The sequence below is a fragment of the Diadema setosum genome, chromosome 19, assembly GCF_964275005.1.
Source record: "Diadema setosum chromosome 19, eeDiaSeto1, whole genome shotgun sequence".
Taxonomy (NCBI): Eukaryota; Metazoa; Echinodermata; class Echinoidea; order Diadematoida; family Diadematidae; genus Diadema; species Diadema setosum.
This window is the reverse complement of record NC_092703.1, coordinates 10,918,975-10,936,036: the sequence shown is the minus strand read 5'-3', so window position 1 is coordinate 10,936,036 and position 17,062 is coordinate 10,918,975. Positions and strand designations below refer to the sequence as shown.

The window sequence follows — 17,062 nt, the reverse complement described above, 5'->3', positions numbered from 1 at the left end:
TGCCTTTTGTATGTTTATTAATTTCAATCTGAATTGATTTTGTCTGACCACCAACTATCGGTTCATGCAAGCAACCACAGGACCGACGACTCTCGGTCCCCTCAAAATGACAAGACAATGGGGAAACTGTGCCATGCCCGGAGCACACAGTACTACGTTGCAGCCAGGGGACTTGAACCAGTGACCCTGTGATTGATAGTCTATGGTCTTAATCACAGAGCCTTAACAGCTCCTGTATTTTGATAGAACTACTCAAAAATCTGTGTTTGTTAGGGCAAAAAAAAAAAATGGTTTGTTTGCCCTTCGCGACCGACCGAAAATCACGGAAATTTCGGGTCGCGTTTTTTTTTTTTTTTTTTTTTTTTTTGCTCTTTCAAGTTTATTTTTTTCCACAAATTTCATCTTCTACAAATTTGTGAATGGTTTTAAACCCAAAATTATCCATTTTAAGCTAGAGAAAGAATAAAAAAAAGTCTAAAAATGTTTTTTTTTTTTTTCATCTCATCGACCCGTCGTAATTGTGTTCGGGCCGCGCGGGTCCACAGGCTACGTTTTATAGCATGCATTGCATGCTACAATGTAGCTACCTTTTTGGCTCACATGCGTGCACGCGCACGAAATCCAATCAATGCATGTATAATATTATATGCACTTACTACAGGGCTGCACCACCTGGGCTGCACACTGGCGACCAGTTATTCGCGCTAGCTTGCGCATTGACGCTGCTCACGCACTGCCATGCCATGCAATACATGCAAAGCATGTACAGTGTAACTGTTTCGTTTGCTTGCAATCGGCGGTCATGCCAGACAAGAAGCATTGATAGTAAACTAGAAGCGCACGCATTTCTGGGTCATTTTACTCACGATCCGATCCCGGCTTCGCAGCAGCGTGGCAGTTGACATGTTAGAACTAATTTACTTGTGTTGATTTTTAGAAAAGTAAAAACAGATTCGATATTCAGCGATACAGTAAATGGATCTGATTGCGTGCAGTTTCATTTTACACAGTTATTTCACAAATGAATATTTTCATTCGTTCAAAATGATCTCACAATGAAGATAGGCGCAAAAAGGATCACGAAATCGGCCCTTCCGTGTACTTTTTAAGAACGCATGTACAAAATGTGAAGAGATAATTACTAGGGAGAAAAAAAAAATCATGAAATCATCGCAGTCCGGCTTACATATTTGAGGTAGAAATCGTCCCAAAAAGGATCATGAATTCGGCCGGCCGCGTCGTACACCTTTCAAAAGCTCATGTACGAAATGCGAAGAGATTATAGAGGAGAAAAAAATAAAGGACACATTATTCCAGCCGATTACAACCGAATAAAAATTCATGAAATCAACGCAATCCCGTTGAAATTTGAGGAAATAATAGGCGCAAAAAGGATCTTGAATTCAGTCCTGCATGCCGTGTTGGTTATCAAAACGCATGCACAAATGCGACGAGATTATCGGGAGAAAAATAAAAAACACATTTTTACCCTTCTGATGCGTGCATTACTAAGTAATTACTAAGTAATTAATGAAATCGCCACAAACCCGCTGATATTTGAGGTAGAAATAGGCGCAAAAAGGAACGTGAATTCGGCCGTGTCGTATACCTTTTAAGAACGCATGTACGAAATGGGAAGAGATTAGTGGGAGAAAAATAAAGGACACATTTTCACCCCCTTTTGGCGCTTGCATCATATAGATTACAGCCGAGTAGTAATTCATGAAAATTTCGCAATCCCGTTGAAATTTGAGTAAACAATAATAGACGCAAAAAGAATCTCGAATTCGGCCCTGCATGCAGTGCATAGTTTTGAAAATGCATGCACAAATGCGAAGAGATTATCGGGAGAAAAATAAAGAACGCATTTTTAACCCTTCTGGTGCATGTATCACAAAAGATTACAGCCGAAATAATTAACGAAATATCGCAATCCCGCTGATATTTGATGTAGAAATAGGCGCTAAAAGGATAGTAAATTTGGCCGTGTCGTATACGCATGTACGAAATGCGAAGAGATTATAGGGAGAAAAATACAGGACACATTTTCAACCCCTTTTGGCCCGTGCATCATAAAGATTACAGCCGAATAATAATTCATAAAATCATTGCAATCCCGTTGAAGTTTGAGGAAACAATAGGTGCAAAAAGAATCATGATTTTTGGCCGTGTCGTATATCTTTTAAGAACGCATTTACGGAATGCGAAGAGATTATGGGGAGAAAAATAAAGAACGCATTTTCAACCATTCTAGCTGGTGCGTGCATCTCAAAAGATTACATCCGAAGTAATTTATGAAATCGTCACAATCCCGCTGACATTTGAGGTAGAAATAGGCGCAAAAAAGTATCATGAATTCGGCCGTGTGGTACATCTTTTAAGAACGCACTTACGAAATTCGAAGAGTTTATCGGGAAAAAATAAATCACGCATTTTCAACCCCTTTTGGCGCGTGCATCGTAAAATATTATAGCCGAAGTAATTTATGAAATCGTCACAATCCCGCTAATATTTGAGGTGGAAATGGGCGCAAAAAGGATTGCGAATTCGGCCCTGCATGTCGTGTACCTTTCAAGAACGCATGCACAAATGCGAAGAGATTATCGGGAGAAAAATAAAGAACCCCTTGTATCGCGTGCATCAGAAAATATCACAGCTAAAATAATTCATTAAATCATCGCAATCCAACTGACCACCAAGAGCAGGTTACGCAGCAAGTTCGTGCGCTGATGTTTAGAAAAAGTCACAAACGCATTTAATACAATCTGATTTTGTTCATTATCATTTTACACTAATTCACAAACAAACATTCTAATTTTTTCCTGTCTTTATTTTTAAATTTCTTGTGCAATAAATAATGCAAGTTTTTAAAAAAAATATTAATCTGTAAAATGTACATGGGGGGGGGGGGGTACATCCATAAAAAACAAGAAAATAAGTGTGCAAGTCATTTAATGTTTTTTATGTTGTCTTTGTTGACCGGTAAATTTTCTGTTCGGACCTGTAAAAAATGGTAAAACGGGGCATTTACCGGTCCGACAGAGACAGGTCGGACCGGCAGAAAAAATGGGTTAGTGTGCAGCCCTTCACAAGATGGCTACTTTTGCAGCATCCGTTACCAGCTGTCAAGGCACCAAAACTGTTTGGAGTTCAGTTGCCAGCATCTCACTGGAAGGTACTTTTTTGGAGCTGTTTGCAAAATTTAACAAAGATGAACGTTATAAGTGTTTGTCAGTGAGTGTTTCTGCCTCGCGTACCGGGCCCTGGCAAGATTTGAATGAATCTCTTGGAGTTTTGAGTGCATTGACATGGAAAAATGGGTACCCTGTATTAAAAAAAAACAAACAAACAAACAAACAAACAAAACAAAACAAAAAAAAAAACGACCTACCGACCCTCTTGGGTTTTGACAATTAAGGGCAAACAAAAAATTTTTTTTTTTTGGCCTTACTATGAGTTGCTGATACAGCAAATACATATAACATCATACCTAAACACGGATCCGGAGAAATAATTTCTTGCAGGATGATGCATCATACATACACACACTCACACACACACACAAATACTAATATGAAGACCCACCTACTATACCAAAACCGTACATGTTTTCATTATCACAACTTTATTTCTTTTCTTTCCAATGGAGATGTTAAGACAGCCCGTGTTGCACACAGGTGATTGGGGAGCGAGTCTTTGACATAGGTAATACTGTAAACATCCATATTTTCGCACGATTGATTTTTCACACTCAGTGGCTCAAAAACATATTCGCAGGTTCTTGAATTCATGCTGCACAATTTTTGACCAATTAAAAATGTGCAGAGAAAATAATGAAGATATTTTCATGAGTTTTAGAATTCGCACAAGCCATAAGTAGCACGAAATGAGCAAAAATTAATGCACTGCGAAAATGTGTGCGTTTAAAGTACGCGTAACGATTTTTGCATTGGATGAAACAAGAAGAAGGGCAACTGCTTATTTCTGCATTCAGCCTCGTACCTTTTGTAGGTCGGTGATGGGTGCATCCAGGTCCTTGGGTCTGAGGATGCTGGTGTTGATGTCCGTGGGCCTAGGGAGCCCTCGCTGGATGGGCTGCGAACGGCTCCTCAGCTCCTTCTCTCCTGCCATACACACAAACAGCCTTCCCTGGTTAGTTTGCTATCATGCTGATATTGCCTTTCTAGAGGTGAAATATCACATTTTACATTCCCTCAGGAGTTTACCTTCACACTATATTCCCAAAGCATACAATTCTAAAAGGAAATCAAAGTTTATTTGATGTAAATTGGTTTTGAAATGGCTGAGAGGGGACCCACGATCTATTAGGACCACTTTGTTTTTGGCTATCTCAGCCATTTCATAACCAATTTTGATCACATAAACTTCTAATTCCTTTTAGAATTGCATGATCTTTCATTTTTCACAAGTGCTTTTTCATCATTTTACAAAAAAAGAACAAACAAATAAATAAATAAATAAAAACATGAAGCCCCATTTCGACCAAAACAATACCAACCCTTTCATAGGTGAACAGGTGAGATCTGGTAATACCATGGAAGAAACAAGTACATCCCATGAGGATATTGGTTTGAATGAATGAGAGCAAATGTGCTGATTGATGTTAATGTATAGAAACTCTGCTCAAAATGTCTGCAAAGGATCAACTATACCCATATCAGAATGCCCCCGCATGCGCAAGATGAAGTGAAAGAACCATTTACATTGCATCACTAATGACTTACTCTCTTCGGCTAGCTTCGCAAGCCGCCTGGCCTCAACGTCGGATGCATCCTCCACAAGGTCCGTCTCGACCTGGGGCTCCTCCAGGAGATTCTCGTCGTTCTCCGGGATGACGATCTCGAAGTCGTTCTTGGGGGTGGGCAGCGAGGACAGGCCCCGGCGTAGGTTGGCTTTCAGCTCACGCTAACAATTTAAAAAAATACCCGCAGTGAGCTCAGCATATTATTTGGTGCCAAGTGTCTCTTACTGTCATATCACAGACACCACAATCCATATCAGTCACTCTAGACAATACTGCTATACAAGCAAGTGTCTGGCATGAACCTTATACCTCTACCTTTGAACATTTCGGGTAATTTCTAGTTGCTCAAGGATGATTTTAATAAGTGATTTTTAGATAAATCTAAAAGCAGTAGTTATTCACAGGATATCAGAACATTCTCAATGAACACATCACTCTTTATGCGAAAATGAAATCTTTTCCTTTTGTGACACCCCCTCCTATATGAAGAAGTGTTTCTACTGGAACAGCAGTACAACTTTCCTCTTTGTTTTTTCTAACTGCCATTTTAGGTCTCAACTTTCTTATTGGCTCTTAGTTTTATATTTACAACTACTGATTATTCAGAGCTTACAGCCAAACAAGTTTGCTTTGATGTAGGTCCCATCTTATTTCTGCAACACTTTCACAACCAGAAACATTAATTTCGATGTTGACCAGTTATCACTAAAATTACTGTGAATATGAATCATATGTGTGAGTACTCTGTTAGTTGTTTACTGTTGACGAAGTACACAAATTTGTGCTCAATTTTTTTTTTTTTTTTTTTTTTTACATGTAACCTGATATGAGAAGTATGAAATAAACTGAACTGAAATTGAACTGAATTATTGCCTTAGTTGGAGTCTCTGCATGACAGATTGCACTCTGCACCTCAGCCCCATACCATCACCCATCTAACTCTTACAATCCCACTGGAAACATGCTTATGTATATACAATGTCAATTATCTTAGGGTCGTGGTTGTGAAAGGTTTAAACTCTCAACCTGTGAAGAACACAGTGCTGCTAATGCATCCCCTTCTGCACTGGCAGCTCACCTGTTGTTGTTTGGCGCTCTGGACGTCCCCGTACTCGGAGAATGCCTCCTCCGGATTGATGTTGAGCTTGTCGCGGAGCGGAGTCTGGCCCGGCGTCTGGCCCCCTCCTGTCCCCATGCGAGGGGTCATTCTGGGTGTCAATCCTGGGATGGGGGGGGGGGGGTGGAAGGAGTAAAGGATTATAAATTATGATGACAGTAACAACATGACCATATCTTATCACAATAACCTCGACACCATTAGCTTTGTTGGTCTTTCTTTGGCAGCATTTACAATTTGATTACAATTCTACTTATTGACAGAAATCTTCATAGGAAATGTCTCTGTCAAATTTTGGTGATAAAAAATGAAAAATTGTCGACAAATTCCTGAAAATGCTCATTGAATTTCCTCTCCCAGAATTTCTCCTGTGCTAAGATATGCTTCTTGAATCAGCAACAGATTCAATCTGGAGAATACTTTTCTGTGAAAGACACCCATAGCAACAACCCTGAGGGTTTGCATATAAGCAAAGTTTGCCTTCCTTAGTCCCAACCCAGACAATGAAAAAATAGACCTGCCAAATGGGTATATCTAAAGTCTATTTCTGTATACTAAGCCATGTTTGGAAAATCACGTGTGAGTGATGATTTCCACACGAGAGTCTACTACTGATTTTCACAGCTCAAAGAACAGCAGATCTATCATGCATAGTTGAAATTGAAAGGATCGGCAAGTTTTGTCAATGAAGACCTAACAGAACTTGGCGCACAACTTCTGTACATGACTTGTAAGCATTCATTGGTCATTTGGACATGGAACTAAGACAGGAGAATCTACGCCCTGACTGCAGACTAAAATAGGGGACGAAAAGTGGTTATCCAATTATAAAGGGAAATTGGGAAACTAAACTCAACACATAGCTATGTACGGTAGCAACACTAAATAGTTCCAGTAGGTTTATTGCCGCTTGGTCTATTCCCACTTGGTCTAATCACCAGTTGGGCTAACATCATTCGGGCTAAACCCATTTGGTCCACTTCTCGTTTGGTCTACTTACCACATGGTCTAATAACCAGTTGGTCTAATGACCACGAGGGCTAATCGTCACTTTGTCTAATTCCCATTTAGTCTAATTGCCAGTTGGTCTAATGTATTTTGTTGCCACTAGGTCTAATTGCACTTGGTCTAATATCAGTTCGTCTAATGTTCAGTTGGTCTAACACCAGTTGGTCTATTGCCAGTTGGTCTTTTCCAACTTGGTCTAATAACCAGTTGGTCTAATAACCACTTGGGCTAATTCTCCCATGGTCTAATTTACACTTAGTCTATTTTCATTTAGTCTAATAGCCACTTAGTCTAATTGCCAGTTCGTCTAATCATCATTTGGTCTAATTCCCACTTTGGCTAATGACCAGTTGGTCTAATGACCAGTTAGGCTACCACAGACTCTAGGCTCTAGTTCAACAGAGTCTAGTTCAATATTGCGTAAATAGGTGGAATGGTTAATTATCCGGGTCCGGGTGAAAGCCCACAATTTATATGCATGTACATATTAATTGGGCTTGCATTATTTACTTTTATTCATTCGTTTTTTTTTTTTGAATATTTAGTAGTAGGCCCTATAGCAACGGCGTAAATCTGTACTGAGGAGTGGGGGGGGGGGGGGGGGGGAATGATCGGCGATAGTCACCATCACCACAATTACAAAAGCTTGGTGCCCCACCCCCCCCCCCCCCCACGCACACACTTTACAGGGATCGAATGTCCCACTCTTTTCCATGAAATGTAAAATGGGAGGAAAGTGACAGCAAAGATATGAAATATGTTGCTTTTTTTTTTTTTTTTTTTTTTTTGCTTGTCAGATGACTTTCGGTGGAAAATCAGTATGAAGACCTTTTTTGTTTTTGAAATATCTGTGAGAGGGAGCGGGTCGACCGAGCGGGGGGAGATTGTGGGAGGGGGGTATCCCCCCTCCTACTATCCCCCCTCCCATAAGAAGAAGATTTTACATTTCCAGACCTGAAATTCAGCGATCTGGTGCACACTTTTGGTGAAATTTAGGATTTGTTTCCTTAAAAAAGATAAGTAAGAAAATGAAATATTAATATATCATTGAATGACTAAATGGTATTTCAGCTCTTGCTCTGCCTGTGCAACATTACTGTGAATGCCTACTAATCAGTGGGGCCTATCACCGGCGTAGCAAGGATTTGATCTCAGGGGGAGCGGTTAGATACGATTTGGGTATAAAATGACATCAAATAAGTAAACTTCTATTCTTACACTGAATATCATGAACGCGACCGAACCCGAGCGAGCGGAGCGAGAGAGGGAGGGGGGGGGGGGGGTGTTCCCCTCCCACGGTGAGAACTTTTTGCATTTTGATGTTGTAAATGGTGCAATATATTTGATGCATGTTTTTGCGTGTTTTATCGACTTCCAACAGTCCCAATTTTTCTAAGGTATCAGAATGTTTTGATGTAGATAATTATTGAACAATTTACCTTAACTGGTATCACTTAAATAAACTTCTTGTATTAATTCTTCCACTGAATGGCATTCCCATGGTGAGAACTTTTCGCATTTTGATGTTGTAAATGGTGCAATTTTATGCGTATTTGCGTGTTTTATCGACTTGAAAGAGTCCCACTTGTTTAAGGTAGTAGAATATTTTGATGTAGATTACAATGAACAATTTGCCTATAAAACAATCCTTAACATTCTTTAACTAAGTTATCTTAAATTCATTTCAACCTTCTTATTTCATTTCAGTGATATTCTGACCTCAATCTTTTCAATCTCTTGCATATCTCAACTGGCTCTCTTGCTGTCTTCTCTTGTTTACAACTTACAGAATTGTGACGCTTAATTGTGACACCGTATAACGACACACAAACAAATAATGAAACATAAGTTTTATTTCTTTTTATTTCATCCTTTACAAGAGCAACTCATAAATCTTCGACCATGTAACTCTATCCCCAACTTTGCTCAACATATCCACCATGCCTGTCCACGCACATCTGTTCTCTACCCCTCATGGCTCCTACTAGGAAAACTCTTTGCTGTGTTGTTAGCTGCATGGTCAGGCACGCAAGTGAAAGCTTGTACTTAAAACCGTATTCATTCTCATTGAGAAATTTGATGAAAAAAAAATGCTAATGAGCCCTTCCTTTGTTAACAAACGTTGCAGCATCCTTTCAAATCTTGATGACCATTTATACTGTGCAACTTGATTTTGACATTCAAATTTTAAACTCTCCTTGCTCGTCGATGCATACACTTTAAGTGTCATACTAAAAGAGGGAGATATAAGCTTTATGATGATATATTTTATATGACATGAATTGTTCTATTTTACTGGGAAAATAACTAACAATTCCGGTTTCCTTTTTAATGGGACGCACTGTATATTTACGCCTGTGGTTCCATCGAAAACAATTTATAAAGGGCATTTTGGATGCTCTGAAATACAGGTTTTAGGGACAGATTTTTGAAAAAGTCCCTGGTGTGGGAGGGGGATACTCCATTCCGCACCCCCGCTCAACTCTGCAATGATGAATTGTGTATTAGGTTGCTGTAAGATGGCTGTAAGATAAAAAAAAAAAACAACAACACACGCATGTGTGTGTATCATATATAACGGTTGTTAACACTTCCTTTTTTAAATCCATGGTTATGTTTCTTATTTAGACCAAGTGGTATTAGACTAAGTGAGAATTAGCCCAAGTGGTAATTAGACTAAGTGGTAATTAGACCAAATGACAATTAGACGAAATGGAAATTGGACTAAGTGATATGTAGACCAAGTGGTAATAGCCGAAATGGGTGTAGCCCAAATGAATATTAGACCAAGTGGCATGTAGACGAAGTGAATATTAGACCATGTGGAAATTGGACGAAGTGGAAATTAGACGCAGTGGCAATTAGCCGAAGTGGAAATTGGACCAAGTGGTGTTAGACTAACTGAGAATTAGACTAAGTGGTATTAGCCGAACTGGTCATTAGACGAACTGGATATTAGACCAAGTGGAAATTAGACGAAATGGTAAATAGACGAAGTGGTTGTAGCCCAATCGGGTTTAGCCCGAATGGTGTTAGCCCACCTGGTGATTAGACCAAGTGGTAATAGCCCAACCGATAATTTACCTTCCAGTATACCTATGTCTACAGATACTACCAATGTGTTAAGTGCAAAAGACCTGCGCGAGTTAATGCTTTACTTCGTGTTACACGTAATCATTGGTACCATTTAAAGTGTAGTAAGTTAGCATAATTTTGGCAAGAGACCACAACCACCCTACCTTCCTGACCCCCGTGTCCCGGTGTCCGAAAGGGAGTGTTGAAGGCCAAGTTGGGGGTCTGCGTCGCCTGCCGTTTGGGAGTGATGCCGTCGAAGTCGGTATCCCCGACCGCCGTGTTATGCCCCCCTTTCAGAGGCGTTTCCACATTTTGCAGGGCGAGGATGTTTTGCGCCTCCTACAATGCAAGATATATGCAGTCAGAATTACTGTAAAACGAGAAATTTTCGTGTGCATTTTAATTTCGCGAGCGCCAAAATTCGCGAAATTAAAATGCACGTGAAAGCTTTTGTCTACACTACATGCATTGAATGCCAGTAGCAATTCGCGAAAATTTCATGCCACGAAAAAGGCTTTCGGCTCCAATTCGCGAAAATTTCATGCCGCGAATATTTCATGTTTTACAGTAGATCACTTCAACTGAAATTGATGCACAAGGCAGTAGAGGATAAATTACATTTTAAAAGGTAACAAGTCTTAAGACTTTTTATAATTTAAAGTGACAAAATCATGGACATAATCATCATTAGTGCATAAGTTCAGTTGCATTACTCTAAAAAGCATAGTAAATCCATTGAATTACAAATCAAACGGCATACGAAGAACTAGAAATGTCGCTTTGGCGACTGGTATGCCTCCGCCATAATGCATGATTTTCCCAATAGGTCTAGATAGTAGATGTGGACACTGTGTGATTACATTTTCACAAAATTGGCAAAATATTGGAATGACAAGTTTGTCACAAATGTGTTGAATGTTCACCTTCCTTGACGTAGGTTTAATTGGATGAATAGGAGAGCATGTATCTAGGGATTTAAGGACTTTAACTTGACTTTGACCCATTCATACATTTAGGCATTGAGTAATTTTCAAGGTACAGGTGTGGAGAAAAAGTGCAATTTCTGAATTGAATAGTAAATTGTTACCATTTTCATCTGGCCCTTGACCCTAAAATTCATAAGATAATTACTTTCAGGTAGAACATGCATAATATGTACTAAGTTTCAAGGTAACTTGAGCCACTTCCGAGATATGGAGGAAAAAGTTAGTTCAGCACTTTCACTTGATCTTTGACCTTTTGACCTTTGAGGCAAAAAGAGAAAAAAAAAACTTTCCAGAGAATTTCTATTAGGTTACACACGCATACACCAAGTGTAAAAAAATAACCCTGCTGGCATTGCATAAATATGAGGGTAATAGTAACATTTTGAAGTCTTGCACTTGACCTTTGACCCTTGACCTTTGACCCCATGAACCCTACATTCTCTAGATAATCACTTCCAGTCAGTACATGTATATACTATGTTCCATGAAGATACCTTGAAAAATTTTCCAAGGTACGGAGAAAAAAAAAGAAGTTTTAATATTTTTACTTGACCTTTTGACCTTTGACCTTTGACCTCATGACCCAAACTGTCACCAGAGAATCTTAATTGGGTAATACATGTATACACTAAGTTTCAAGAAAATCTCTTCAGGCATTCAATAGATATGGTGGAAATAGTGGAATTTTATGTATTTGACCCTGACCTTTTGACCTTTGACCTCATGACCCAAACTTTCACCAGAGAATCTTAATTGGGTAAAACATGTATACACTAAGTTTCAAGAAAATATCTTCAGGCATTCAGTAGATATGGTGGAAATAGTGAAATTTTATGTATTTGACCTTGACCTTTTGACCTTTGACCTTGAGCATGTGCACCCAAAAGTTGATAGGCACAACTTCACCCCCTAATACACATACATGCCAAGTTTCATTAGGATACCTCAACAGCTTTCGATAGTTACCTTGTCCACAAAATTCATTACGGACGGACGGAAGGACGGACGGACGGACAACCCGAAAACATAATGCCTCCGGCACCACTTCGTGGCGGAGGCATAAAAATACACTACATTTCTATGTGTTGTTTGAAGGTTTGCATGGTGAAGTTAATTAGGAGGAAAGATTTGCGGTGACACCATGTGTATGTAGTCCTTAACCGGATCGTAGTTTGGAAGAAGAGCTTAGAAAGAGGAGAAACGAAGAGGGAAGCGACATATGGGGGTTTTGAGGAGGGCAAAAAGTGAAGAGTGGAAGTTGAAGTTGCACTAGTGGAGACAGTAGAGAAAGGAACAGAGAGAGTGGTAAGGAAGAATAGTGTGAGAATCAAGTAAGATGTTCGGACATCGTTAGAAGGGGAAAGATGAGATAGAAGGGAAGAGGAGGAGGAAGGAGTTGAATGTTGGAGAATCATGGAGATAGGGGAGAGCAGTGAGGATTTATGAAACCAAGAGAACGAAGTCGGCGAACAGTGTGACTATGGAATGCGAATGAATGGAGAAAGGACGATTAACAGAAATAAGGAGGGGTAAGTAGAGGAGAGGTGAGAATATGCGGAGAGAAGGGAGAGAGAGAGAGAGAGGGGGGGCAATGAAAAGAAGAAAAGAACAAATTGAAATTCAAGACGTAAATTAGAGGGAGCTAGTGTAGATCCTAGAATTAAGTGCTGCTGCGGAAAAGAAAAATAAATGGAGAGGAAATTGATGACAGTTAAATCCTGAAAAGGTTCCTGTGGGAGAAATGCAAAAATGAGAAATTAAAATAAGGTTAAAGTGTAGACCTGAGGAGAGAAGACAAGAGAAATAACCTGTAAAGAAATGTGTAAATTAAAACTAGTGGTCCTGAAAAGGACCGTTGGGTTGTATGGAAGGAAGAAATAAAAGAAGAAGAAAAGAAGAAAGAAGAGAACAAAACAGAAAGAAAAGAAAAGATAAGTAGTGTAGAAACAGACAAAAGTGTAAGAGAGAGAGAGAGAGAGAGGAAAGAGAAATGAAACACTGAGTAAAGGTACACAGCTAGTGAAAGTAGAGCAAGAAGTCTAGTTATAAGAATAACTAGGAGAACCGAGGAACTTGACGTTTCGGGCAGGTTGACTGTCCTTCGTCAGAAGTGAAGCGTGATCTGAGGAGAGGCGGGCTATATATGGAGAATGCGGACCTAGATGGAAGAGGTCGGTCGAGGCGGGCTCACAGGCGGGCTGAGCGTCGGTTGTTGGATCAACGACCACAACACCCTTCCTCAAATGCCCTTCCTCAACAGCTTTATTTCAGACTCCGTGCCTCCTCCAGCAGATGTCCCATCCTCTTCGCGCAACCCAAAATTCACAAGCCATCAGTGCCTCTCCGCCCCATCATTTCTACACGAGGTTCCCCTTGCTACGAAACAGCCAAACACCTGTCAGACATTCTACAGCCACTCGTTGGCAACACAGAACACCACATTAACAATTCCAAACACTTCATTGACATTCTCTCTCAAACTACTATCAACCCTACAGACACCCTCGTCAGCTTTGATGTAGAATCACTCTTCACCAGCGTTCCTGTCAACGAAGCCTGTGACATCATCAAACAACGTCTCACCGATGACCCTTCTCTTTCTTCCAGAACACAACTCACACCACAACAGATACACGACCTCCTCCTCACATGTCTCAATTCTACCTCCTTCCGATGGAGGGACACACACTACAAACAGCAACAAGGCGCAGCCATGGGCTCCCCCCTCTCACCGATCATTGCCAACATTTACATGGAACATTTCGAAAGTCACGCACTAGCCACGGCACAACACAAACCTTCACTCTGGCTCCGGTATGTCGACGACATCTTCACCATCTGGCCACACCAAGCAGATCAACTGGACGACTTCCTCACACACCTCAACGAACAAAATTCCAACATCTCATTCACAGTGGAAACGGAACACAACCATTCTCTCCCCTTCCTCGATGTTCTCGTCACAAAGACCAACGCTGGCACTTTCTCTCACCAGGTCTACCGCAAACCCACTCACACAGACAGATATCTTCACTACCGCTCCTTCCATCATCCAGCAGTCCGTCAGTCAGTACCGAACGCTCTCGTCCGACGTGCTCATCAAATCAGCGACAAAGAACATCTTCGACAAGAACTCGAACATATCACAGACACACTCACCACTATCAACCAATACCCCAAGCACAAAATCAACACTCAAGCACCTTCTCATCCCAACCAAGCAGCCAAGGAACAGCCCATCACAACTGTAAATCTTCCCTACCTCGGCGCCACCTCGCACAAACTACAACGCATCTTCAAGTCCGCCAACATCCAGGTCCGTCATACATCTTCCAACAAACTTCACAATTCATTGCACTCACACAAAGACAAGCACTCCAGACACAAACAACCAGGTGTCTACCGTATCCCATGCGAATGCGGCAAAGTCTACATAGGTGAAACAGGGAGATCGCTAGAGACCAGACTGAAAGAACACAAAACATGCTACAGACGTTCGGAATGGGAAAAGTCAGCCATCGTGAAACACGCTCAACAGTCGGAACATCGCATCAACTGGGAAGACAGCAAACTCATCACATCCATCAAAAACTGGAACACACGACGCATCAGAGAAGCCATAGAAATTCACACACACGACACTGTTACACAGGATACTGGACTCCACATCAACAACATCTGGCTTCCTCTCATCAACAAACAATCAAACAGCAACAATGACAACAACAACACACTCTCTCCACAGCACATTCCCCCCTCTACTTCTTCCTCTCATAATTCTTCCCCCACCTCTTCACAACAGCGCCCACGACGTCAACCGCGCCTTCTACTCACGACCACACCTATCGCTGGTTCCAGAAGACGCCCTCACCGACACAATTCATTCACACCACCGGCGTCCACCCCATCTACTAACCCGGACTCCAATCTCCGGGCACGACCTACTAACAGCCAAGTTAGCCATCACAGATGTACTCCCCCACTAACACACTCCAAGAACAATAGAACGCATCAACGACCACAACACCCTTCCTCAAATGCCCTTCCTCAACAGCTTTATTTCAGACTCCGTGCCTCCTCCAGCAGATGTTGTGTGAGCACAACCTCACAACCTCACACAAGCCGAACACAACGTGTTATCCCTTGGGCTTAACTTCGCAACACCACCCAAGAAGATTCCTTTCACAGAAATCATACAACAAACGGAACCCAAGCTCAGATACCTGAACAAAGCCGCAGCCGACAACATTCGACTCCTTGTTACTCAAGCTCTCTCCACAGCTAAGCCACCGCAGCCCAACCTCAACAAAGAAGAACGAACAGCGGTGAAGACTCTACAAAGCAACGCATCCATCCATATCATTCAAGCAGACAAAGGCAACGCCACGGTCGTCATGGACAAAACACAATACGAACAAAAGATACAAGACATCCTTCACACCCCCACATACACCGAACTGAAACGTGACCCGACTCCTGCCACCGAGAGGAAACTCAACGCCAAGCTCCTCGAACTTCATCGATCAAATGCCCTTCCTCAACAGCTTTATTTCAGACTCCGTGCCTCCTCCAGCAGATGTCCCATCCTCTTCGGGCAACCCAAAATTCACAAGCCATCAGTGCCTCTCCGCCCCATCATTTCTACACGAGGTTCCCCTTGCTACGAAACAGCCAAACACCTGTCAGACATTCTACAGCCACTCGTTGGCAACACAGAACACCACATTAACAATTCCAAACACTTCATTGACATTCTCTCTCAAACTACTATCAACCCTACAGACACCCTCGTCAGCTTTGATGTAGAATCACTCTTCACCAGCGTTCCTGTCAACGAAGCCTGTGACATCATCAAACAACGTCTCACCGATGACCCTTCTCTTTCTTCCAGAACACAACTCACACCACAACAGATACACGACCTCCTCCTCACATGTCTCAATTCTACCTCCTTCCGATGGAGGGACACACACTACAAACAGCAACAAGGCGCAGCCATGGGCTCCCCCCTCTCACCGATCATTGCCAACATTTACATGGAACATTTCGAAAGTCACGCACTAGCCACGGCACAACACAAACCTTCACTCTGGCTCCGGTATGTCGACGACATCTTCACCATCTGGCCACACCAAGCAGATCAACTGGACGACTTCCTCACACACCTCAACGAACAAAATTCCAACATCTCATTCACAGTGGAAACGGAACACAACCATTCTCTCCCCTTCCTCGATGTTCTCGTCACAAAGACCAACGCTGGCACTTTCTCTCACCAGGTCTACCGCAAACCCACTCACACAGACAGATATCTTCACTACCGCTCCTTCCATCATCCAGCAGTCCGTCAGTCAGTACCGAACGCTCTCGTCCGACGTGCTCATCAAATCAGCGACAAAGAACATCTTCGACAAGAACTCGAACATATCACAGACACACTCACCACTATCAACCAATACCCCAAGCACAAAATCAACACTCAAGCACCTTCTCATCCCAACCAAGCAGCCAAGGAACAGCCCATCACAACTGTAAATCTTCCCTACCTCGGCGCCACCTCGCACAAACTACAACGCATCTTCAAGTCCGCCAACATCCAGGTCCGTCATACATCTTCCAACAAACTTCACAATTCATTGCACTCACACAAAGACAAGCACTCCAGACACAAACAACCAGGTGTCTACCGTATCCCATGCGAATGCGGCAAAGTCTACATAGGTGAAACAGGGAGATCGCTAGAGACCAGACTGAAAGAACACAAAACATGCTACAGACGTTCGGAATGGGAAAAGTCAGCCATCGTGAAACACGCTCAACAGTCGGAACATCGCATCAACTGGGAAGACAGCAAACTCATCACATCCATCAAAAACTGGAACACACGACGCATCAGAGAAGCCATAGAAATTCACACACACGACACTGTTACACAGGATACTGGACTCCACATCAACAACATCTGGCTTCCTCTCATCAACAAACAATCAAACAGCAACAATGACAACAACAACACACTCTCTCCACAGCACATTCCCCCCTCTACTTCTTCCTCTCATAATTCTTCCCCCACCTCTTCACAACAGCGCCCACGACGTCAACCGCGCCTTC

At 41.8% G+C, this 17,062-nt stretch overlaps 1 protein-coding gene across 1 annotated transcript in view; it reads right to left on the bottom strand.

Moving 5' to 3' along the window:
- The window catches only part of LOC140242769 (cell division cycle 5-like protein), a 34,395-nt gene that overhangs the window by 6,943 nt on the left and 10,390 nt on the right, over positions 1-17,062 (bottom strand). The window contains exons 9-12 of the mRNA XM_072322528.1: positions 10,130-10,304; positions 5,844-5,986; positions 4,746-4,926; positions 4,003-4,124 (exon numbers count right to left, since the gene is read on the bottom strand). Coding sequence (XP_072178629.1) covers positions 4,003-4,124; positions 4,746-4,926; positions 5,844-5,986; positions 10,130-10,304 — 621 coding nt within the window. The remainder of the gene's footprint in view (positions 1-4,002; positions 4,125-4,745; positions 4,927-5,843; positions 5,987-10,129; positions 10,305-17,062) is intronic.